Below are 24,083 nucleotides of genomic sequence, written 5' to 3'. Positions count from 1 at the left end.
TAAAATATTGCAAAAAGAATTAACGGTAAATTAATTAAAAACGATTCTTAATTTTAAACCAGACTGAATATAACAAAGGGTTGAATTTATAGTTGTAAATGTAAATCCCATGAAGTTTTTAGGGTCTTAAAGTACACTAAACTCACCATTTAATATATATTTTTTACATTGTATCAGATACAAAATCACCATTAATGAGTCTGAAATGATGAGTTTGCAGCTCATATCAACATATATATATATATATATATATATATATATACTGTATATCAACACATATATATATATATATACAGTATATATATATATATATATATATACAGTATATATATATATACAGTATATATATATATATATATATACTGTATATCAACACATATATATATATATATATATATATATATATATATGAATATGTTTACAACACAGATCAGTATAATTTGTATCGTTGAGATTTTCTGCAACTTAATTATTACATCTTTTCTTTTACATATAAAGACCAGATTATAGATTATTAAAAACATGCAGAAAAATACACTTCAAACTCTGATTAATCAAAAGTATCACAAAACCAACATATTTACGAAACAAGTATTTTTATTATGACCTTCTTCATCGTGTAACAAGTTGTTAAATCACGTAAACATGGATTCACTCTTTGAGGATCAACAGTGAAGGAAACTCACTCTGAAGTCACTCCAGGACTTTACAAGAAAGTGAGTTTAAAGTGATTTCATTTACAGAAAAATACAGAGTAACATATAAAAAGTATATATAAAAAACTATCAACATCGAACATATTTACAGCAGCTCTTGTGACTCTTGTGGAAGAGAATGAGTTTCATCATAATATTGAACTAACTTAACCTTTCAAATGTTTCTTTTAAGCCTCGTTGACCTTTGACCCTGACATAACACGAGGGTCAAACATTGAATCATTTTATAAGTTAAGTTACATTTGTTTTTTTATTACACAATTTAAGTTTGATTTTGTAATTCCAATCATTTTTTATTAAATTTTTAATTATTTTTAAATGTAACATAAAAAAAAAGAAAAAAAAAAGTATTTTAAATTAAAATATATAGAAAAATCTATCCATAAATTATTGGAATAAAAATATCAAACTCTGTTTAAAAAAAACAACTTTGATTTGATCATTAATTTGTAAAAACAAATGTATAACTTTTCAATATAGAAACGAATAAATTCATTTAAAGAAATATTTAAACGTCATTTAAAACTCTCTTGACTCAAATCTAGTCAATGAGGCGGAGACTCTTTAGGATTGATGACGCGCGGTGACGAACCTCCATGCTTGACCAATCTCAGCAGAAGGGGGTGGTGTGGTTACGGGTAAACAAGATTTAATCTCCAGAAAGTGTTTCTTAAGATCATTTTCTAATGTTGATGTTTAAATGAAAAGAGAGTTTTTTTTACAAACACACGCGAACAAGAGTTTATAACATTTGAAGTGTTGAATCGGTTCAATACTGTGATAATACTCCAATAATACTCCAATAATACTCCAATAATACTCCCGTAGATCATTCGGCTCCAACGGTCCATCCACAGCTCCGTCCTCGAGGCCTCAGGTGCAGCGACACCGACGTCAGAACGTCGGCTCCACAGACGTTCCCGGCGCTCCAGGAGTGAGGCAGGAAGGGAAGTCCGGAGGTCACAGAGGTCACAGGGGTCACAGGGGTCACAGGGGTCACGCGGTCGGACGGCAGGAAACAGGGTGACGACTGGATGGAGCGCAGGAGAGCGTCTTTGGCTGCAGAAGAAACCACTTTGAACAAACAAGAGACGACAACATCGTGTCGCGTCTTCATCGCACACTCACTTCCTGTCACGCGCAGCAGCGTCCGGGCGTGTGCGTTTCCCGCCTTGGCCGCTCGTCTGTAGAAGTCCATCGCCGTCCTCGGGCTCGGCGAGACCCCGAAACCCCTTTCGTAGCACTGACCCAACAGCAGCAGCGCCGTGTCGTCCTGGAAGTTCCACGATTTCAAAATATAACGTTCGATTGAGAAACTGTTGGATTCTTCAGGATTATTGTCTTTAATGAAACAGCTAGAAGACTCACGCCGCTCTCTGCCGCCATCTGCAGGTAGTGGAGAGACTTGCACTCGTCTCTGAGCGGCCCCTCGGAGCAGATGGACGCCAGACACACCTGAGCCTGGAGAGACACGACGTTGACAAAGAAAAGATTGATTTAATGTCAATCAAGAGACATTAATGGATGATATAGATGCTCAAGACATGTGTTGCGGGCATCATCATTATAATAATGTACATTAAATAATAATAACAATCATCATAATAATGTACATCAAATAATAATAATAACAATCATCATAATAATGTACATTAAATAATAATAATAACAATCATCATAATAATGTACATCAAATAATAATAATAACAATCATCAAAATAATGTACATTAAATAATAATAATAACAATCATCAAAATAATGTACATTAAATAATAATAATAACAATCATCAAAATAATGTACATTAAATAATAATAATAACAATCATCAATATAATGTACATTAAATAATAATAATAACAATCATCAATATAATGTACATTAAATAATAATAATAACAATCATCATAATAATGTACATTAAATAATAATAATAACAATCATCAAAATAATGTACATTAAATAATAATAATAACAATCAATCATCATAATAATGTATATTAAATAATAATAACTATTATCATAATAATGTACATTAAATAATAAAAGCTATCATCATAATAATGTATATTAAATAATAATAACAATCATCATAATAATGTACATTAAATAATAACAACAATCATCATAATAATGTATATTAAATAATAATAATAACAATCATAATAATGTACATTAAATAATAATAACAATCATCACAAAAATGTACATTAAATAATAATAACAATCATCATAATAATGTACATTAAATAATAATAAGTATTTAACTGCATTTCTTCAGGGGCCTCATTTCACAGCGGTGTGAGGGGCCACAAAGTATAAAGAAAATACATCAACAAAAATAAAACCTGCCCAATTAAATACTTATAAACCATTCATTTTTTAAATAACAATCAAAAATGCTCTCAATATTTCTTATTTTGAGGATCAAGAAATATCGACGAAAAGAATGAAAAAAAAAATGTAACACACCTTGGTCGAATTTATATAATAGAAAATGATAAATTATCACATGTTTTACATATGCATATCACACGTGGCAATACCGCGATATCTACATTTTTCGATATATCTTGCAGCACTAGTATGTATTGACCCTGAAAAAGATTGAAGAAAATATTTTAAACATATTTAGAAAAAGGTGCTTTTTTCAATTCAGGTTCTATAAAAAAACCAATGAAATGTATATATTTTGAAGCTTTATTTCACACTTTTTCGCTCCCTTACTTTTGCTTGACGGCCCCTCACAAGAACCACTGTATAAAATGTGGCCTTTGGAGATGTTTTTGGCTTAAAAGATGATTTTTAGAAGGTTTTATTATTGTATAAAAGAAGCTGCGTCAAATAAACATGGACTTTATTTCAACAATTATTTTTATCTATGGATTCGATCAGTACAACCTCTAGAGACAGATTCGTTACCTTGGTCAGTCCAGCCGAAGACGCCTTCTCCAGGAACCCGACGACCGTGGTGAGTTCTTCTAAACTGTGCTCGGATCTGCTCTTGAGGAGCAGCTTTGCAAAGCGATACTGAGCCGGTCCGTGTCCGGCCTTCGCCGCCTTCTCGTAGTAGAGCCGAGCCTGAGAGAAGAACCAACCAGTCTCACGACAGGAAGTGAGGAACAATAGAGTCGAGGAACCCAAGAGTCGAGGAACACAAGAGTCGAGGAACACAAGAGTCGAGGAACACTAGAGTCGAGGAACACGAGAGTCGAGGAACAATAGAGTCGAGGAACCCAAGAGTCGAGGAACACAAGAGTCGAGGAACACGAGAGTCGAGGAACACGAGAGTCGAGGAACACGAGAGTCGAGGAACACGAGAGTCGAGGAACCCAAGAGTCGAGGAACACAAGAGTCGAGGAACACAAGAGTCGAGGAACACTAGAGTCGAGGAACACAAGAGTCGAGGAACACTAGAGTCGAGGAACACTAGAGTCGAGGAACACAAGAGTCGAGGAACACAAGAGTCGAGGAACACTAGAGTCGAGGAACACAAGAGTCGAGGAAAACTAGAGTCGAGGAACACGAGAGTCGACGAACACGAGAGTCGAGGAACACGAGAGTCGAGGAACACGAGAGTCGAGGAACACGAGAGTCGAGGAACACAGGAGTCGAGGAACACGAGAGTCGAGGAACACGAGAGTCGAGGAACACAGGAGTCGAGGAACACAGGAGTCGAGGAACACGAGAGTCGAGGAACACTAGAGTCGAGGAACACTAGAGTCGAGGAACACTAGAGTCGAGGAACACGAGAGTCGAGGAACACGAGAGTCGAGGAACACAGGAGTCGAGGAACACGAGAGTCGAGGAACACTAGAGTCGAGGAACACAGGAGTCGAGGAACACAGGAGTCGAGAAACACAGGAGTCGAGGAACACAAGAGTCGAGGAACACAAGAGTCGAGGAACACAGGAGTCGAGGAACACAAGAGTCGAGGAACACTAGAGTCGAGGAACACAGGAGTCGAGGAACACAAGAGTCGAGGAACACTAGAGTCGAGGAACACGAGAGTCGAGGAACACAGGAGTCGAGGAACACAAGAGTCGAGGAACACGAGAGTCGAGGAACACAGGAGTCGAGGAACACAAGAGTCGAGGAACACTAGAGTCGAGGAACACGAGAGTCGAGGAACACAGGAGTCGAGGAACACAAGAGTCGAGGAACACTAGAGTCGAGGAACACGAGAGTCGAGGAACACAGGAGTCGAGGAACACGAGAGTCGAGGAACACGAGAGTCGAGGAACACGAGAGTCGAGGAACACGAGAGTCGAGGAACACGAGAGTCGAGGAACACGAGAGTCGAGGAACACGAGAGTCGAGGAACACGAGAGTCGAGGAACACGAGAGTCGAGGAACACGAGAGTCGAGGAACACGAGAGTCGAGGAACACGAGAGTCGAGGAACACGAGAGTCGAGGAACACGAGAGTCGAGGAACACGAGAGTCGAGGAACAAGAGAGTCGAGGAACACGAGAGTCGAGGAACATGAGAGTCGAGGAACACGAGAGTCGAGGAACACGAGAGTCGAGGAACACTAGAGTCGAGGAACACGAGAGTCGAGGAACACGAGAGTCGAGGAACACTAGAGTCGAGGAACACGAGAGTCGAGGAACACTAGAGTCGAGGAACACTAGAGGAACACTAGAGTCGAGGAACACGAGAGTCGAGGAACACTAGAGTCGAGGAACACGAGAATCGAGGAACACGAGAGTCGAGGAACACGAGAGTCGAGGAACACGAGAGTCGAGGAACACGAGAGTCGAGGAACACTAGAGTCGAGGAACACTAGAGTCGAGGAACACTAGAGTCGAGGAACACGAGAGTCGAGGAACACTAGAGTCGAGGAACACGAGAGTCGAGGAACACGAGAGTCGAGGAACACTAGAGTCGAGGAACACGAGAGTCGAGGAACACGAGAGTCGAGGAACACTAGAGTCGAGGAACACGAGAGTCGAGGAACACGAGAGTCGAGGAACACTAGAGTCGAGGAACACGAGAGTCGAGGAACACGAGAGTCGAGGAACACGAGAGTCGAGGAACACGAGAGTCGAGGAACACTAGAGTCGAGGAACACGAGAGTCGAGGAACACTAGAGTCGAGGAACACTAGAGTCGAGGAACACTAGAGTCGAGGAACACTAGAGTCGAGGAACACGAGAGTCGAGGAACACTAGAGTCGAGGAACACGAGAGTCGAGGAACACGAGAGTCGAGGAACACGAGAGTCGAGGAACACTAGAGTCGAGGAACACGAGAGTCGAGGAACACAAGAGTCGAGGAACATTAGAGTCCAGGAACACAAGAGAAAAGCGTCACCTTCTCCATGTCAGCTTGAACTCCTCGTCCTCGTTCGAAACACACGGCCGTGTTGAACTGAGCTTTGCAGTAGTTCTTCTGAGCTGCGGCGAGGAAACAGTGAAACGCTTCCTCATGGTTTCCTCTCCTGGCTTGTTCCAGACCTGGAAGAAGGAACAACGAGACAACGTGTGAAACCATGAACCCTAAGATCCTCAAACACGCTTCTTAAGTTACCCATGATGTTCAGGACGACCGAGACACTCGCGTCCTCGACGTGTCCGAGGTTCAGAGCTGCTGCCGTTAGTTTCTCTTCACCCGTGAACTCCTGTGTTTGGAAGAAGAACCGACATGTTACAGGATACAACTCCAGATATTGAACAGAAATTGTGTTTTTTTTTACCTTCTGATCAGCATTGATTGACTCTTGGTTGTGTTGCGAGCCGTCGTTCTGCAGAGGAAACGATTCCAGAAGCTCCGAGTCATCTTCTGTCGACGAGAAACAAACTTGTTCATTCGTTTAATGTTTTTTCATTAAACAATAAATAAAATAACAGACACTACTTTAACATATTTTTTATTTTTTATGAATAATTCATTATTGATATGCTATTTTATGGTAATGTATTTTATTTTAATTGATTGTATTTAATTTCATTAATCCTTGTTTTATCTCTGTGTCAATGTGACCCGAAGGCCCTGAAACAAATGCGTCTGTGGTATCCCTTGTGTCGTCTCTTGGTCAAGGTGAACGACCTCCTTGGCTTCCAAAAATGCGTGAGCGGTGGTGGAGGTCGGGTCACATTGACCCAGAGATAACACAAGGGATACTACAAACACATTCGTTTCAGGGCCTTCAGGTCACATTGACCCAGAGATAAGACATGGGATACTACAAACACATTTGTTTCAGGGCCTTCGGGTCACCTTGACCCAGAGATAAGACATGGGATACTACAAACACATTTGTTTCAGGGCCTTCGGGTCACATTGACCCAGAGATAACCCAAGGGATACTACAAACATATTTGTTTCAGGGCCTTCGGGTCACATTGACCCAGAGATATCCCAAGGGATACTACAAACACATTCGTTTCAGGGCCTTCGGGTCACATTGACCCAGAGATAACACATGGGATACTACAAACACATTTGTTTCAGGGCCTTCGGGTCACATTGACCCAGAGATATCACAAGGGATACTACAAACACATTTGTTTCAGGGCCTTCGGGTCACATTAACCCATAGATATCACGAGGGATACTACAAACATATTCGTTTTTGGATGTTCAGGTCACCTTGGCCCAGAGATAACCCAAGGGATACTACAAACATATTTGTTTCAGGGCCTTTCGGGTCACATTGACCCAGAGATATCACAAGGGATACTACAAACACATTCGTTTCAGGGCCTTCGGGTCACATTAACCCATAGATATCACGAGGGATACTACAAACATATTCGTTTTTGGATGTTGGGTCACCTTGACCCAGAGATAACCCAAGGATTAATGAAATGAAATGCAATCAATCTCGGTTAAAGGTTAAATGCTCAGTGTATTAAAGGCGTGTAACTAATGTAATTATTAACTATAATAATATATTATTAAGTTATTTCAGAAGCGTATAATAGACTGATGGTCGCCCTTTGAGAGTCAAAAAGATTATGACCATCTGTTGTGACGGACCTGGTAGAAGAGACTCCTGCGTTTGCTCCGACTGCTCCGGGACGCGAGTCAGAAGATCCGGATCACTGGCCTGAAGGTTCCCGTCGTCGACGCTGGGATCTGGACTGAGCAGCAGCAGCGACGACGAGCTTCTTCCTCCGGGGAGAACGTTCCTGGACACTGACGGAAGAGAGACGTTAACAGACGACGAGGGTAAAAAGATGTTCCTCTCGGACTCACAGGTTTCAAACAGCAGACGATATCCACACTTCTGTAACGCCACGGATTGGGTTCGAGTCCCTCCTCCTGGTGTCGGAGCGAGTTCTGAGCCCGGGGAGAACTGAGAATGGATCCTCCTGCAGATCTGCACGAACAGAACCGCAGCCGCTCCCTGAGACGAGTGAAGAGAAACCACAGTTTCAGGGAACAAATCAAAGGTTTTAATCACAATATTTAAATTATAATACTTTTAATGGATCAGCATTGAAACTATGACGTTGTATTTTGTTGCAATAGCTTCATTTAAAGCCCATATTTAAGAAGGAAATACAGTTTATAAGTGTGTTTGTGTGCTCAAAGTTACCTTATTCAATCACACAATTCAAATTGTGGAAATGATAATTTATTATTGTGTATCACAGGAGATGCATCCAAATACAAGGAAACTGTGCAAACGTGCAGTAAAAAAGAATAATGACTGAATGACTTTTTTTTATTTTTAACTCTGCACTAAAGTTAGTGAGATTTATTATTGACTCATTAATATAAATGGCAAAAAAATGGCTTAATAACTTTATCTTGAGAATCACAAAATACATTTTACTGTAAAGGTAATCATTTATTACATACTATTTACATCATAAAAATGAATAAAAAAGGAAATAATCATATAAATAATCGCAATATTTCGGAAAATAATCGCAATTATATATTTTTTAAATAATCGTTCAGCACTAGTGAAAACTATAAATAAGAGATGGAGCGAGTGCAAACAATGAGCGCAGTTGACCACTGGATGGCGCTGTAACTACAAATATGTTTAATCAAAGCAGGAAGACGAGCCTTCATGAAAAATCTTTTTTTTTTAAATGTAATTTTCTTTTAATTCTCAGAAAAGTACAACTAGTTAACTGTGGATTGAGAAAGTTAAAAATGCACGATTTATTACTATTATGTTGTATTTGTGTTACTCGTCAGATAAACAAAACAAATGCACCACGACTTGAGTAATAATTCCACCTGTAATTATATAATATACTTATATTACAAATTAATTATTAATTGAATTATATACAGTAAGATCTGGGATAAGAAACCTTTGAAAATACGTTTTACTAAATGATCCAAAGAGATTTTTATAGTGTCGTTAGTGTAAGAAGATTTTCGTCCAATCAGAGAGCCCGATCCTTCCGTGTGGTTGAAGAGAGTGAGATCTAAACCAGTGTTTAAACTTTCTTTAAGTTAAATTAATTCAATTTAAACCAGTGCAACGAACCCATCGAACTGCATCCAGGGTGGTGTAGGGAGGAAGCTCGCTGTGGTCGAAGTGAAACGTCCTCGACTTCTTCCTCCGTCTGTCGTCGCCTTCCTTCTGAGAACTGAGACCAATAATCAGCCTCGCGGTGAAAATCAATTACATCGGAAACACACACACGTCAAACACACAATCTTGAGCGCACACACACACACACACACACAGGAACTATCACAGCCAAATCAAATTGATTCTTGCTGGACGGGAAAAATAATTGAGCGGTTGGGAAGAGACGCGACGTCAGGATCCGACATCTTCGATTCCTTGACGACTTTCAGTAGAAAATGAACAGAAATTGTTCCTCTTTTTCTCTCGAGTGAAAGAAGAGACGTTTGTTTTTTGTAAAGTCGTGGAGGAAGAGACAGATGACACTTTTGACTACCTTCTGTCGAGCCTCAGGTCCTTCAGATTCATGAGCGCTTCTGATTCGAGCTGAAACCACTTTTTAAAATCCATTTAATTCCGATTCAGAATCTGCTCTTGAATAATGGAAATGGATAAATCTAGCTTATTTTTCTCCTCATTTTAATCAGCAGTTCCACTTCATGCATGTTCTGCCCTCTACCGGCTGTCGCAATGGGTTGCATTGGGAGGTCACCCATATTCATAGGACCAGGGTTATGACTGTAACAGGGGTGCAATCTGGTTGCACACCTGCCATCTTAGGCCCTTCCAGCTGCTCTCTCAAGCCCCTACTTTCAGACTTCCACCTGCTCTCTCAAGCCCCTACCTCTCCTACCTGTAGGCGTTATTATCAGTCTATCCAGGGGTGGTAAAGTAAGTAAGTAAGTCATTTGTATTTATATAGCGCTTTCCCAGACCAGGGTCACAAAAAGCTTAAACAATCAAAACAATATTCAATAAAGTATATACTTTAAAGGTCAAGATAACACTGAGAACAACACAGGAGTTCCAGAAAATCAAGGAAGAGCCTGCACCCCATCCCCCCAACCCTAACAAAAAACCCCATACATTCGTTTTAAAACTTGTAATTTAGATAAAACTCAAACCATGTGTATAACACACCGAAATATTTCCAGAATTCCATTTGTACACCTGCTCCCTCAAGTCCTTTCTTTGCAGCTAGTAGCTACATGCTCTGCTACATTCTAGGTGTTATTATGAGTCTGTCCAGGGGTTGCGAAGGGACCCCGTCCCCCCGTCCCCCCGTCCCACCACCACTAATGTAAAACTTGTCATTTCAATGAAATTCCATCCATGTGTATAACATACCGAGTGATAAAAATGTCCAGAACACAATCTCTGTTTGTAACTTGTGAGCCTGCACACCTGCTCTCTCAAGCCCCTCCCTCTAGTAGGTGTTACTATGTTGATGTCAGTCCAAGGGTTGGCAAAGTAGCCGCTGCTATCGTCCTTGTTCGCAACCAGTGGAACGAAAGACGAAAGTCATACTCGATCAATCATTTCCTGTACTGTGTAAAGATGAACAATATGAACAATTTAACTTTACCGGTGTTTTCGTATATCGTTTTTTTTTCATCTGTTGTTGTGAAACTATGTCCTTGTTTCTAGTATAAGTGATTTGAAACTGACAACCTAACTGGCAAGAAGCCTCGAGAGTTCAGGTGAGCAGACGATATTTTATAAAATTTAAAACAATAAAATAAAACTTTAGTCAAGTCCTGTGACTTTTTCTTCTGATGCATCTTCCTGAACGATCACATCTGTATGTCGTGCGATACTTCTGATGCGAGGAAGGTGATCTTTAAAAAAAAATGGTCAAACTTCTATACAAAAGTCATGGCGTCGCATCGAGGGCGGACGTGTCCAGTACCTGCCGTCCTGGGACTGCCGAGAGGCGGCGAGCGCCGACGACGAGTTGATGAACTCGTCCTCCACATGTCTCAGAGAAGAATTGGCGTGACATCGATGAAGCACTGAAATGAAACCGAAACATTTAATGAGATCAGAAGATATCGACCTGGAAACATAAGTTTACTGTCATCGTTACGTGGATTTGTTTTAAAGGGCACCTGATGTGAAAACACAACTGACTTATTCACATGTTGTAAATGTTGAAGTCTTCAAAATGAGGTTGATCCATTTTGAAGTTATTACTTAATAAAGTTCTCGTCTGAAATCTCGTCAAACGAGATCACAGTTTAAATTAAACATTCTGACATCACTCTGGTGAAAACTCATCCCCTAGAAGATCTAAATCAGTTAAAAACCTACATGTTAATCGTGAAACAAAATAATTATTTACGTAAACATGGTGAGAGTTTCTTCTGCCTTTAAGTGTTTTTGTAACGTGTACTTTAAGCAGCAAACCTTATTTTTATTATTCGTTTTTTATGTACAAAACGGGAGTTTCAGGGCTGAGTTTGAAATTTACGAGATTCCTTGAATGCAACTCGTGTTTTTGTGACCAATCAGAGCAGAGTGGGCGTGGTTTCTTGGACGAGGCTTCTTCTCAGCCAAAACAATGCATTTTAAGTGTGCGGGGCTTAAGCGTATTTTCCAATGTAAATATCTTTATTAAATTATAGTTTTGTGCAAAAAGAAACTGATGAGTTTAATGGAGTATAATGGAGTATAATAGAGTATAATAGAGGTCCTAGAACCATTTAAGACACACTTAAATCAACACATTAGGTGCCCTTTAAACATTAAATAATATGAATAAACATTCTTATCCTTTGTGTAACAAAGGAGAATAACTTTGACATTTGGTCCAAATTTATCAACAAAAAAATAAATAATACAATAATTTAGTTGAGTTTGTTATTCCTCATTTTCTCTTGGTAAACATACAAGATTGAGGCGTCACTGCAAATACAATATTTAATCAAATGTGTTTAAAAAGGTTACATTGATTAATTCAAAGAAAAATAACAAAGACAAAGGATACAAAGATTAACATAGAACAGAACGTCATGATACTTTTACTCAACTCCTGCCCCAAACTCACAATTGTACAATTTAATATTATACATTTTAATCAGTATAGAAATTATCTACAGCAAGAAATATAAACCTTATTTATTTCTATTAACATTATCTGCAAATTAAAAACACCTTTTTGAATCACCATCATCATCACAACAAGTTCTTAAGCATTAAAACAACAACAACAACAATAATAATAATAATTATAATTATAATAAATATATTCTCATCTGCAGAGGTTTCTTTGTGAAGCGATGACGATTTACTTTTATATCTCCCTAAATTCATAAACAAAAAAAGGTTAAAATTATTTAGTTTATTATTCTTCAAAATCGGATGTTATTAAAACTAGTTGAGTTTAAGTTGAGGAAACATAAACACTAGAAAACATTGAATAAAACATGTTTGCAAAGGTTAAACAAAGACTTTTTTAACCGTAAAACATTCTAAACTTCAGAGAACTTAAGACAATTATTAACTAATAATAGTAAATGATTAAATCATATTTAACTGGTAGTTTATGTGAACAAATACGCAAAACACAGTAATAAAACTGGCTGAGACGAAGTGTGTATTTTTGGATTTTTATTTATAGATCAAACCACGAGGGTCTGCACTTTAATAATAATGTTTATTATTTACATGTTCAGTGATTATTTTAAACAACAATAGAAACTCCTGACGACAGAAACACACCTGACAGGTGAGAACTCACCTGACAGGTGCAGCAGCAACAAATACACACATTTAACACAACAAACCTCGTCTTATGCAACTAATTCAGTACATAAATGTCAAGATTAAATCTACAACAAACATTTTAAACCCTTTATTTCAACATTACTCTTCATATTATTCGCAGTTTGTTAAAAAAACATCTCTTAAAAAGGTCATGAAAGTAACTTGGACTCACCTCGACTCACGAGTCCTTGAACTCTCCACATTGTTGCGGTTTTACGTCAATTTCAGCCTAATTTCAGCTCCATTTAAAGGTTTTAGGGACACAAACTCACGTTTGTTTAAGTCAAGCTTCAGTTTAAAAATAGTAAATAAAAAGCTGTCACGAGCCCCCGACGCTTGTTGACCCGGAAGTTCTTGTTGATGACGCAATGCAGCGGTGTGTGGCAGCAGCGCCCCCGTGTGGTTGAATGACGGAGATGCAGGAATGAATGGTGACTTCGATATATTATAAATTAAATTATTATAAATTATAGTCTATGTTTACACCTGACCCTTTTATTTTCTTCAAGACTACAAAACACTTATTTTCCCTTTTATTTATACAATTTACAAATATTATTTTATACATATTTATTTTCTATTGTTATGTTAAAATTAAAGTCTAAACGTTTTATAAAAAATCAAGCCAATAGAAAAAAGTAAATAAAATAAAACAGATAAATAGATGACATTATTAACAAAGTTAAATAAACAATAATGTTTTTAAAAATATATATATATATATAAAATATGATTAAAAAAGGTTTAATTTTTTTTAAACTTTCTCCGATACACTTAAAAATATTTTGAGGAAAGAGAAAGACCAACCAGAGAACATGTTATAGTTTTGTTATCTGTTGAAATTAATAATGAAAATAATTAAAAATAAAGTTTTAATTGATTCATTTTGTTTTTCTTGGTTTTTAAATTACTTTTTAATTAATAAAAAAAAATGTAATTACATTTTTGAAAAGGATGCAAGATAAAAAAAACTAAAAGTAAAATTAAACAACCCCAAAATAATTAAAATAATGTTTTAATATGTCAGAGAAAATATGTCCAAATGTAGATAAAATACAGTATTTAAGTTTACATTTTCAATCATGTCATAAATTGTTTATTATGTCGAAGCTTCATCTTCATCTCTTCCTGTTTCAATCGTGAACTTTTTAATCTTCAGGGTCAAACAGCTGTGGACTTATTTTCTTAGCTGCGCATGTCGGTGTGTGTAAAGTTCAGGGTTTCGTGTTTTTGTGTGTGTGTGCGTGTGTGTGTGTGTGTGTGTGTGTGTGCGTGTGTGTGTGTGTGTGTGTGTGTGTGTGTGTGTGTGTGTGTGTGTGTGTGTGTGTGTGTGTGTGTGTGTGTGTGTGTGTGTGTGTGTGTGTGTGTGTGTGTGTGTGTGTGTGTGTGTGTGTGTGTGCGTGTGTGTGTGTGTGTGTGTGTGTGTGTGTGTGTGTGTCGCTTCACACCACGACTCTCCTCATCATCTGCACCAGGTTGATTCTGGATCACGGCAGATTTGAGTGGTTTTTATTTGTCCTGATTCTCCTATTTGACCAAAAAAAAAGTGTTTTGACACAGAAAGTTGTGTAATAAGAGTGTGTAGACTTGTCATGCTACACAAAAACAATGGATACTCGACCCTTTCCTTCCAAGAAGCACAAGATCACACGTTAAAAACAACTTTTAAGGCAGAAATTACAGCGTAAAACGTTGTTGAATCGATCAAACGAGTGAAACACAGTTTTGTAAATGTTCCTCCCGCCCCACATTGTGAGAGAGAATGGGTGAGAAAGGTCAAATTTGTGTACTAAAGAAGGGAAGAGGGGGTTGGAGGTAAGAGAGGGGGTGACGGATCGGGGGGGGGGGTCTCTCACCCACTATATTCTCTCCCACTGGTCGCCCTGGTCACACATCTTCACACCAACACTGACGAAAGGCTCCGTTCCTGCTATGGCCTCAGAGACCACGACAGCGGCCCAGAAGCCTGACCCGGACACTAGCCTAGAACCCGACTCAGCGGAACCGTCTGAGCCCAGCAGAACCCCGAGTGATGGAGAGAACGAGGAGGAGGCCAAGAAGGAAGGAGAGAGTTTGGACCCGGAGTGGGTGGAGGAGAGGTTCAGGATCGACAGGAAGAAGCTGGAGAGCATGTTGTACGGTAAAGACAAATATTTTATTTCTTCTTGATTCTAATGTAGCGTTTGAGTCGAACTCTTACACAAAAGAGGACAAAAATATATGTATATATAAAAAAAGTATTAGCTGAAAACCAAAAGTAAATCTTTCCATCACCTGAAAGTAAAAACAACAAAAATGACAACCGGTTTTGTGTCATGACAACTGTTTAAAAAACTTTTTTTTCTGTGATAAAGTTTTACAAAAAATAAAAAGCACCGCCAGAGTCTTACTTCCTGTTTCAGAAAGTTTGGTAAATATAAGGTATTATATCAATTTTCCTCCACAAAAACTACTCAAAACCTTCTGAAACAGTAACTTTGACTCTGATGATGTTTATTTTCATTTTTGGAGGCAATATTTATCTAAATAATCCTGTTTTTGTTATCTTTATACAATTACAATTAATTTTTTTCTTTAACTTAAGTTTATTCTCGTTTTGTGAGTGTCTGTATAACTGTAGACGTCAATAAGCTCTGTTGGCTCTGTCGTCGTATCGTACGGATCGTGTCGCATCACTTCTATTTTATCGTATCTCATCACACCGTATCGTATCATATCATATCACATCGTATCTCATCACACCGTATCGTATCATATCATATCACATCGTATCGCATCATATAGCATCATATAGCATCGCATCATATCGTATCGTAGCGATCGTTCAGATCGTATCCTAGCGCATTGTATCGTATTGTATCGTTTCGTACGGCTAGTATTGTAGCGTATTTTATCGTATTGTATAGTATCATATTGTATCGTATCGTATTGTATCGTACAGATCTTATCGTAGCATATTGTGTCGTACAGATCGTGTCGTAGCATATTGTATCGTATCACAGCATTTTGTATCATATCCTATCGTATCGTATTGTACCGTAGCTTATGGTATAGTATTTTACGGATCGCATTGCAGTGTATTGTATCGTATCGTATCGTATCACATTGTATCGCATCGTATGACATTGTACATATCGTATCGTATCGTATCGTATCGTATCGTATCGTATCGTATCGTATCGTATCGTATCGTATCGTATCGTATCGTATCACATTGTATCGCATCACATTGTATCGCATCGTATCACATTGTACGTATCGTATCGCATCGCATCGCATAGAATCGCATCGCATCGTATCGTAGCGATCGTTCAGATCGTATCCTAGCGCATTGTATCGTTTCGTACGGCTCGTATTGTAGCGTATTTTATCGTATTGTATAGTATCATATTGTATCGTATCGTATTGTATCGTACAGATCGTATCGTAGCATATTGTATCGTATCGTATCACATTGTATCGCATCGCATCGTATCGCATCGTATCGCATCGTATCGCATCGTATCACATTGTACGTATCGTATCGTATCGTATCGTATCGTATCACATTGTACGTATCATATCGTATCGTATCGTATCGTATCGCATCACATTGCATCGCATCGCATCGTATCACATTGTACGTATAGTATCGTATCGTATCGTATCGTATCGTATCGTATCGTATCGTATCGTATCGTATCGTATCGTATCGTATCGTACCGTACCGTACCGTACCGTACCGTACCGTACCGTACCGTACCGTACCGTACCGTACCGTACTGTATCGTACTGTATCGTATCGTATCGTACAGATCTTTTTGTAGCATATTGTGTCGTACAGATCGTGGCGTAGCATATTGTATCGTATCACAGCATTTTGTATCATATCCTATCGTATTGTATTGTATCGTATGGATCGTATCGTAGCATATTGTATCGTATCGTATTGTAGCGTATTGTATCGTAGCTTATGGTATGGTATCTTACGGATCGCATCGCAGTGTATCGTATCGTATCGTATCGTATCGTATCGCATCGTATCGTATCGTATCGTATCGTATCGTATCGTATCGTATCGTATCGTATCGTATCGTATCGTATCGTATCGTATCGTATCGTATCGTATCGTATCGTATCGTATCGTATCGTATCGTATCGTATCGTATCGTATCGTATCGTATCGTATCGTATCGTATCGTATCGTATCGTATCGTATCGTATCGTATCACATTGTACGGATCGTATCGTAGCGTATTGTAATTATAACTAATAATTAATATACATGGACTTACTGCGAGCATCTTCACCCTTGGAGGGCCAGATTTAGCCCCCGGGCCTTGAGTTTGACGTCTAGGATGTAAAGCGTGTCTCAACTACTTTATGCAAAACAGGCTGCAAACCTGTATTCTCAGGCCCCTCCACCTGCTCTTTCAAGCCCCTACTTCCTTTCACAGGCCCCTTATGTAGTTTTTCTCTTACACACACATATTATATATATACTGTATTGGTTTTGAGTGTGTATATGGAATCCAAACCATGTATATTACATACTGAGTAAGGGGGGGGGGTTCAATATCACAGTTTTTAATGGGAGGCTGAAATGACCCCATACAGCTCGTATACAGCAGTATTTCCACGAGACAAACGATGAAATCAAACTTCCTCATGAATCCACTTCCCCTCACATTCCGAGGACCTGGTGTCTCCTCCGCACCATCATCTGAAACCACCTTAAAAAGTTCCTCCCTCAGTGTCGCAGTGATTTACGAGCCGCAGCGGTTTGTGGATTCACGAGTATTGTCGGCATTATCTCCCACGTCTGGAGAGTCGCGCTCGTGCGCCCCTAACTTATCTCCGGCTGGCAGCTTTATGACGAACGGCTTCTTCCTGCTGCTACTGTGGGATCTTCAGGACGGATGTTAGTGTCGGGGTGTCCTCGCTGAGCCACGAGTGACAGGTCTGTTGACGCTCAGTCTGCAGTCCATTTGTACAGAATGTTATTATTATACATAATGTTTAAGCTTCACTTTATATAGTTTTTTTTAATGTATTTATTTATTTTTGGTCATAATTTAATTTAACATTAACATTACGCTTACTTTATATCGTATCATATCGTATCTTATTGCATGACATCGCATCGCATCGCATTGTATTGTATCGTATCGCATCGTATCGCATCGTATTGTGTCGTATCGGATTGTATTGTATTGTATCATATAGTACCATATTGTATGGCATCGCATGGCGGCATCGCATCGCATCGCGTTTTATAGTATCGCATCGTATAGTATTGTATCGCATCGTATAGTATTGTATCGCATCGCATTGTATCGTATTGTATCGCATCGCATCGTATCGCATAATATCGTATCGCATCGTATCGTATCGTATCGTATCGTATCCTATCCTATCGTATCGTATCGTATTATATCGTATCGTATTATATCGTATCGTATCGCATCACATCGCATTGCATCGTGTAAGTATAGTATCGCATCGTATAGTATTGCATCGTATTGTATCGCATCGCATTGTATCACATTGCATCGTATCGTATTGTATCGCATCGTATAGTATTGTAACGTATCGTATTGCATCCTATTGCATCGCATTGTATCGTATTTGCATCGTATCGTAATGTATCGTACTGTATCGCATTGTATCGCATCACATGGTATTGTACCGTACCGTACCATACCGTACCGTACCGTAACGTACCGTACCGTACCGTACCGTACCGTATCGAATCATATTGTATTGCATCGCATCGTATCGTATCGTATCGTATTGTATCGTATCGTATCGTATCGTATTGTTGTCACATCGCATTAAATACTAATACATTAACGAATCAAATTTGAAACCTTCAAACTCATTAGTATCATGAAGATAAATCAACGACGGCTGACAAACAAGTGTTGACGTCAGTGAGTGGGGGGTCTGTGTGTCACGAATGCCATCAGTGTTATTGGTCTCCAGGATCATTTGTGGACCCCCCACCCTATCAACCCCCCCCTCAAATCTTCTGGTTCCATTCCTCGACTCTGAGCCCTGTTGCCCGGAGAGATGGGGGTGTGTGGGGGGGTGTACCCTGTAAATGTCAGCTCCAAGAGATGGCCTTTTAAAACATCTCTTTGTGCTCCAGCAGACACTTTGTTCTTCTTGTTTGACTCACTCGGGCTCGAGAACACAACACGTTCACCTCAATATTTATTTATTTATTTTTCAGCCCCTAAACACGGAGACGTGGAAACGGGCGAAGAGTTTTTCCAGAGGGTGAGTCGAACTTTTCAGCTCCTGCTGTCGTCACTGATCGCAGGGTTTTTTTTACGACAATGACTCACTGTGTGCGACGCTATTGTGTCGTGGCTCTGGGCTCTGTTGATCGAGTCTGGGAACGACGGGAGTTTCTTCCCGACACTCGCTGTTACGACTCATTGTGTTGCAGGTGATGAAAGAAACGCACACGCAGGTGAAATGGCCGTCAAAGTTGAAGATCGGCGCCAAGTCAAAGAAAGGTAACGAAAGTAGCTTTTTTTATTGAAGAAAAGGTTTTAAAAAACATTTTCAATCCTTTTAGATCCACACGTGAAGGTGGAGGGGAAGAGAAGTCAAGTTCTGGAAGCGAAACGGAAGATACTGGACGTACTAGAGACAAGAGTGAGGCTTTTATTTTGACATGTTTTTAATGAATTAACAACACAAATGAGTAGTTTTATATTTTCTTATTATTTTAAGAGTAAAACACACACAAGGAGCAAATGACAACATATAACAAAAAATAATATCAAAAGATGAATAAAAGTCAAATAAAAAATGTTATTAATTAATTCAATTTGTTTTGAACTAAAAAGAATCTACAAGGTTACAAAGAATTAAAAATAAACATGTCTTTTTACTCTTTAAAACTGTTAAGATGTTTTCAAATATCAAAAGGTCAACGAACTGACAGAAATACTAAACAAAACTTTTTTATTATTGTTTATTCTACTTCGGAAAAAGTCAGAGATTGTAACATTTTTTAACACAAGTGATTTTTTCTTATTTCCTGCTGTTATGCTAAATGCTAAAATGCTAACACTGTCTTTCTTACCTGAACGATTGATATGTTAGATGGTAAACATTGTTAATAGCTCCCCCTGGTGTCCTAAGGTCGGTATTAAAAATTGTGGGTTTTCTTAACCGTTGCGTTATCTCAGGGTCAAAGTGTCCCGGAGGCCAAAGAAACAAATGTGTTTGAGGTATCCCTTAAGGTCGTTCACCTTGACCCAGAGACAACACAAGGGTTAACAAAAAAAAGTATTATTCTTTTTATCGTATAACATGAGTTTTAACTCTTTAGCTGCATATTTTAATATCAAACTGTCAACAACTGAAAAATATCAAATACATTTGCTTTTTTCTTTTGAAACAAACAAAACTTTAAGTCATATATTTTATATATATTTTTCAAATACTATTGTATGTATTATAGCTTGTACTTTCCTACTATTATGTTATAATATAATAATATATGTTATAATATATCTTTCCTACTGTAAGCTTCAACATGCAAGATTGACAACGTTGTGTCTGGCTCCCCCTTGTGTCCACACTTTGTATCAGAAATTTTGTTGAAAAACAAGACATATTTGCTTTGATCAGGTAACATGACTTTTTAAAACAGTTTTAAGCTGCTGCATATTTTTAAATATCAGTCAAGAACTGACAAATATTGACTTTTGATATTTTTTAACTCAAAGATTGTTGAAAATTGTAGATTTTCTTTAAATTAAGAAAAAAATATTTTTGATCATAAAAAAATGTAACTCTTTATAACGGTTTGAAGCTGCTCCATATTGTTAATATTTTTACACACAACTTTAACAATAATATTTTCCATTTTTCTTAATTAATTGTAACTTGTAGCTTGTACTTGTTTCCAACAATTATCGTAAATGATAATCATGATACTAGGCAGCAGCGTGTAAGATTGAAAACATTGATTCTGGCTCCCCCTTGTGTCCACACTTACATAGTTGAAAGTATTTTTTTGAACACAACTTTAAAACAAATGTTTAACATTTAAAAAAAAGAGTTCTCATCATATTTTTCTTACTTTGAGCAGCGATATATAATCAGTTATATGTAGGATTGAAAACATTGATTGTGGCGCCCCCTTGCGTCCACACTTTGGTATAAGAATGGTCGATTTCTATTTAAATAAGATTAATACATTTTAAAAGTGTTACAAAGTGATGAAACTCACCTCAGAATGACTTTAAGTTGGAACTGTCATTGACTAGCATTTCTACACCATGTACTTCATAGAGTTGAAGTAGTAGTAGAAGTACAATAAGTAGTAGAATAATTAGTACTATAAGTATAAGTAGTAGTATGGGTAGTAGTAGAAGTAGAATAAGTACTAGAAGTAGTAGAAGAATTAGCGGTATTAGTATAAGTAGTAGTAGAAGTAGTAGAATCATTAATAGTAGTAGTAGAAGTAGAATAAGTGGTAGAAGTAGTAGAAGAATTAGAAGTATAAGTATAAGTATAAGTAGTAGAGGTAGAATAAGTAGCAGAAGTAGTATAATAATTAATAGTAGAAGTAGAAGTAGAAGTAAAAAAGTAGAAGACGAATTAGTAATAGAAGTAGAAGTAGAAGTAGTTTTAGAAGTAGTAGTATTAGTAGTTGAAAGTAGACATAAGTGTTGAATGCTGAAGGCATTTAATAACAATAAAAACACATGAAGATAAAAACAGGATCTCAATGCTATGAATGTTCAATGCTGTGAAAGCTGAAGGCATCACTTGGGTTCTAGATGTTGGTCAACAGAGTTCTATCCTGGCAGGTCAACAAAGTGACCCTGAAGATGGACGTGGCTCACACCGAACACTCGCACGTCATCGGGAAAGGCGGCGGGAACATCAAGAAGGTCATGGAGGTCACTTCCTGCCACATCCACTTCCCCGACTCCAACCGACACAACGCGGCGGGAGAGAAGAGCAACCAGGTATAGTTGAGGAACCAGAAACATCCTTGAAGGTCTTCACACGACTCGTCTGGAGCAGGTTTCTGTGGCCGGACCCGTGGAGGGCGTGGAAGAGGCTCGTAGGAGGATCAGAGTGAGATGTTCTTCTTCTCTGACACGATGGAGTCGACGCTCTTTTTATTGACGGTTCTCTCTCCTCAGGATCTGCAGCCTCTGGCTTTGACCTTCGACCTCCCGGTCTCTCTGGCGCCCCCGCCCGACGCAGGTTCGCCCCTGATCCAGCAGGTGGTGCAGAGCTTCGGCGTGAGCGTGACCTTCAGGTCACCTCAGCAACAGAGTCAACCGGCGTTCTACGGGAGCTGCTGCACCGTCTGGGGCCTGCAGGGGAACACGGACCTGGTCAAGGTCAGAGGTCACCAGACCAAGATGGGCTTTTGGACGTAGATCGATTGATTTGATTTCGAATTTCAAATGTTGAATCAAAATAATATTTTTTTTAACAATTGACAAAAAAAAAGAAAAAGTATACATATATTTTGATGTTATAATTCCAATAATAATAATTTATTTAGTCTATTTAATTCAATATAAAAATGTTAAGAGCTTCTAAGTTGATCACATGATCATCTGAGCGTCACATGATTGGCTGAAAATTTAATCCAGTAGATCAGTACTCGATTAGTATGGTCTGGTTAGACTATGAAAACCACATTGAATTTAAACGTCTGCAAATTAAAGAAAATTGAATTAAGTACATTTATTTTTGAATTATTGGAAATTGAATATCAAACTCTATGTGTAAAAACAATTATTTTGAATATATAAATTATTAAAAATTCAATTATTAACCAAAAGACATTGAACTTATAATATAGATTTTTATTTTATTGTATTCTTCAATTATTTTAGATTTTTTAAATATGAAATTCAATGACATACAAAAAATAGAAAAGTTTAATAATATCATGACATTTTAAAAACCTTTATAGTATTAATTTAATTTTTTGGTTAAATTATAAAAGAACTAAAGGCTAAATCACGAAAATAATTCATTCAAAAATAATTTGATATATTTAAGGAAAAGCCAATAATCACACAAAGGAAAAATAAAAAGATAAAAATTAATCCTCAAAATTATTATTTTTTAAACTATTTATTAAATGAAATACTTTACAACAAATCATATATATAAAAAATATAAAAATGAGAATAAAATGTTTCCACAAAATCTGTTTTGCAGTTTTTGTCTGACCTTGTAACGGGCCACGTTAATACAGTTAAAGGGCCGCATGTGGCCCCCGGGCCACACTCCACCCAGTGTCTTGTCTGGAGTCAACGATGTTAAATGAATGTTTTTAATCCTAAAAATAACTTTTCTGAATCTTCCTCCCGACAGAAGGCGACCGGCCTCCTGATGGACCTGCTCCTGGGGTCAGAGGTCACGGGGGTGCTGGTGAGCAGCCAGCTGGACGTGACCTCGCAGCAGCACCTCTTCCTGCTGGGTCAGAACGGAGCTCACTTCATGAGCGTCATGCATCAGACCCAGACCCAGATCGTGCTGCCGGACCTCAGGGCTCCTCAGAACCCGCCCTCGCTGCTGATCCAGGGGAGCCCCGACGGAGTGTGTGTGGCTCGACAGCAACTGATGGTGAGAGAGTGTGTGTGAGTGTGTGTGTGTGTGTGAGTGTGTGTGAGTGTGTGTGGCTCGACAGCAGCTGATGGTGAGAGAGTGTGTGTGAGTGTGTGTGTGTGTGTGTGTGTGAGTGTGTGTGAGTGTGAGTATGTGTTAGTGTATGAGTGTGTGTGGCTCGACAGCAGCTGATGGTGAGAGAGTGTGTGTGAGTGTGAGTGTGTGTGAGTGTGTGTGAGTGTGAGTATGTGTTAGTGTATGAGTGTGTGTGGCTCGACAGCAGCTGATGGTGAGAGAGATTGTGTGAGTGTGTGTGTGTGTGTGTGTGTGTGTGTGTGTGTGTGTGTGTGTGTGTGTGTGTGTGGCTCGACAGCAGCTGATGGTGAGAGAGTGTGTGTGAGTGTGTGTGTGTGTGTGTGTGAGTGTGAGTATGTGTTAGTGTATGAGTGTGTGTGGCTCGACAACAGCTGATGGTGAGAGAGTGTGTGTGAGTGTGTGTGTGTGTGAGTGTGTGTGAGTGTGTGTGTGAGTGTGTGTGAGTGTGAGTGTGTGTGTGTGTGTGAGTGTGAGTATGTGTTAGTGTGTGAGTGTGTGTGGCTCGACAGCAGCTGATGGTGAGAGAGTGTGTGTGAGTGTG

The 24,083-nt window shown here is 38.6% G+C and overlaps 2 protein-coding genes across 2 annotated transcripts in view; one reads left to right on the top strand and one right to left on the bottom strand.

Annotated features, from left to right (window-relative positions):
- Positions 1 to 579: 579 nt before the first annotated feature.
- dele1 (DAP3 binding cell death enhancer 1) lies at positions 580 to 13,210 on the bottom strand. The gene is made up of 12 exons (XM_087799523.1): positions 13,032 to 13,210; positions 11,004 to 11,106; positions 9,170 to 9,272; positions 7,915 to 8,065; positions 7,696 to 7,854; positions 6,410 to 6,495; positions 6,244 to 6,334; positions 6,028 to 6,170; positions 3,637 to 3,795; positions 2,085 to 2,177; positions 1,845 to 1,989; positions 580 to 1,775 (listed from the first exon to the last, which is right to left on the bottom strand). Exons 1-12 carry the CDS (start codon positions 13,060 to 13,062, stop codon positions 1,546 to 1,548), a joined length of 1,494 nt encoding a protein of 497 aa, XP_087655649.1. The 5' UTR covers positions 13,063 to 13,210; the 3' UTR covers positions 580 to 1,545.
- Positions 13,211 to 14,788: 1,578 nt separating this feature from the next.
- Positions 14,789 to 24,083, top strand: part of bicc2 (bicaudal C homolog 2) — a 21,837-nt gene continuing 12,542 nt past the window's right edge. The window contains exons 1-8 of the mRNA XM_087799348.1: positions 14,789 to 14,999; positions 19,074 to 19,120; positions 19,293 to 19,362; positions 19,425 to 19,504; positions 21,676 to 21,837; positions 21,896 to 21,949; positions 22,018 to 22,221; positions 23,213 to 23,464. Of these exons, the coding sequence (XP_087655474.1) occupies positions 14,792 to 14,999; positions 19,074 to 19,120; positions 19,293 to 19,362; positions 19,425 to 19,504; positions 21,676 to 21,837; positions 21,896 to 21,949; positions 22,018 to 22,221; positions 23,213 to 23,464 (1,077 nt within the window). The 5' untranslated portion in view covers positions 14,789 to 14,791. The remainder of the gene's footprint in view (positions 15,000 to 19,073; positions 19,121 to 19,292; positions 19,363 to 19,424; positions 19,505 to 21,675; positions 21,838 to 21,895; positions 21,950 to 22,017; positions 22,222 to 23,212; positions 23,465 to 24,083) is intronic.

Source organism: Callionymus lyra, chromosome 9, assembly GCF_982586985.1.
Source record: "Callionymus lyra chromosome 9, fCalLyr1.hap1.1, whole genome shotgun sequence".
NCBI classification, from domain to species: Eukaryota; Metazoa; Chordata; class Actinopteri; order Syngnathiformes; family Callionymidae; genus Callionymus; species Callionymus lyra.
Note: the sequence above shows the minus strand (reverse complement) of the source record. Positions and strands in the feature narration are given on the sequence as shown.

What these genes read in the sequence shown, in the direction of transcription:
- dele1 (XM_087799523.1), bottom strand. Translation starts at nt 13,062, where the DNA reads ATGTGGAGAGTTCAAGGACTCGTGAGTCGAG. An exon ending in TCGTCTGCTGTTTGAAACCT is followed by an intron (nt 7,855 to 7,914) that starts GTGAGTCCGAGA and finishes CTCTTCCGTCAG; the next exon opens with TGTCCAGGAACGTTCTCCCC. An exon ending in TTCAAGCTGACATGGAGAAG is followed by an intron (nt 3,796 to 6,027) that starts GTGACGCTTTTC and finishes TTCTTCTCTCAG; the next exon opens with GCTCGGCTCTACTACGAGAA.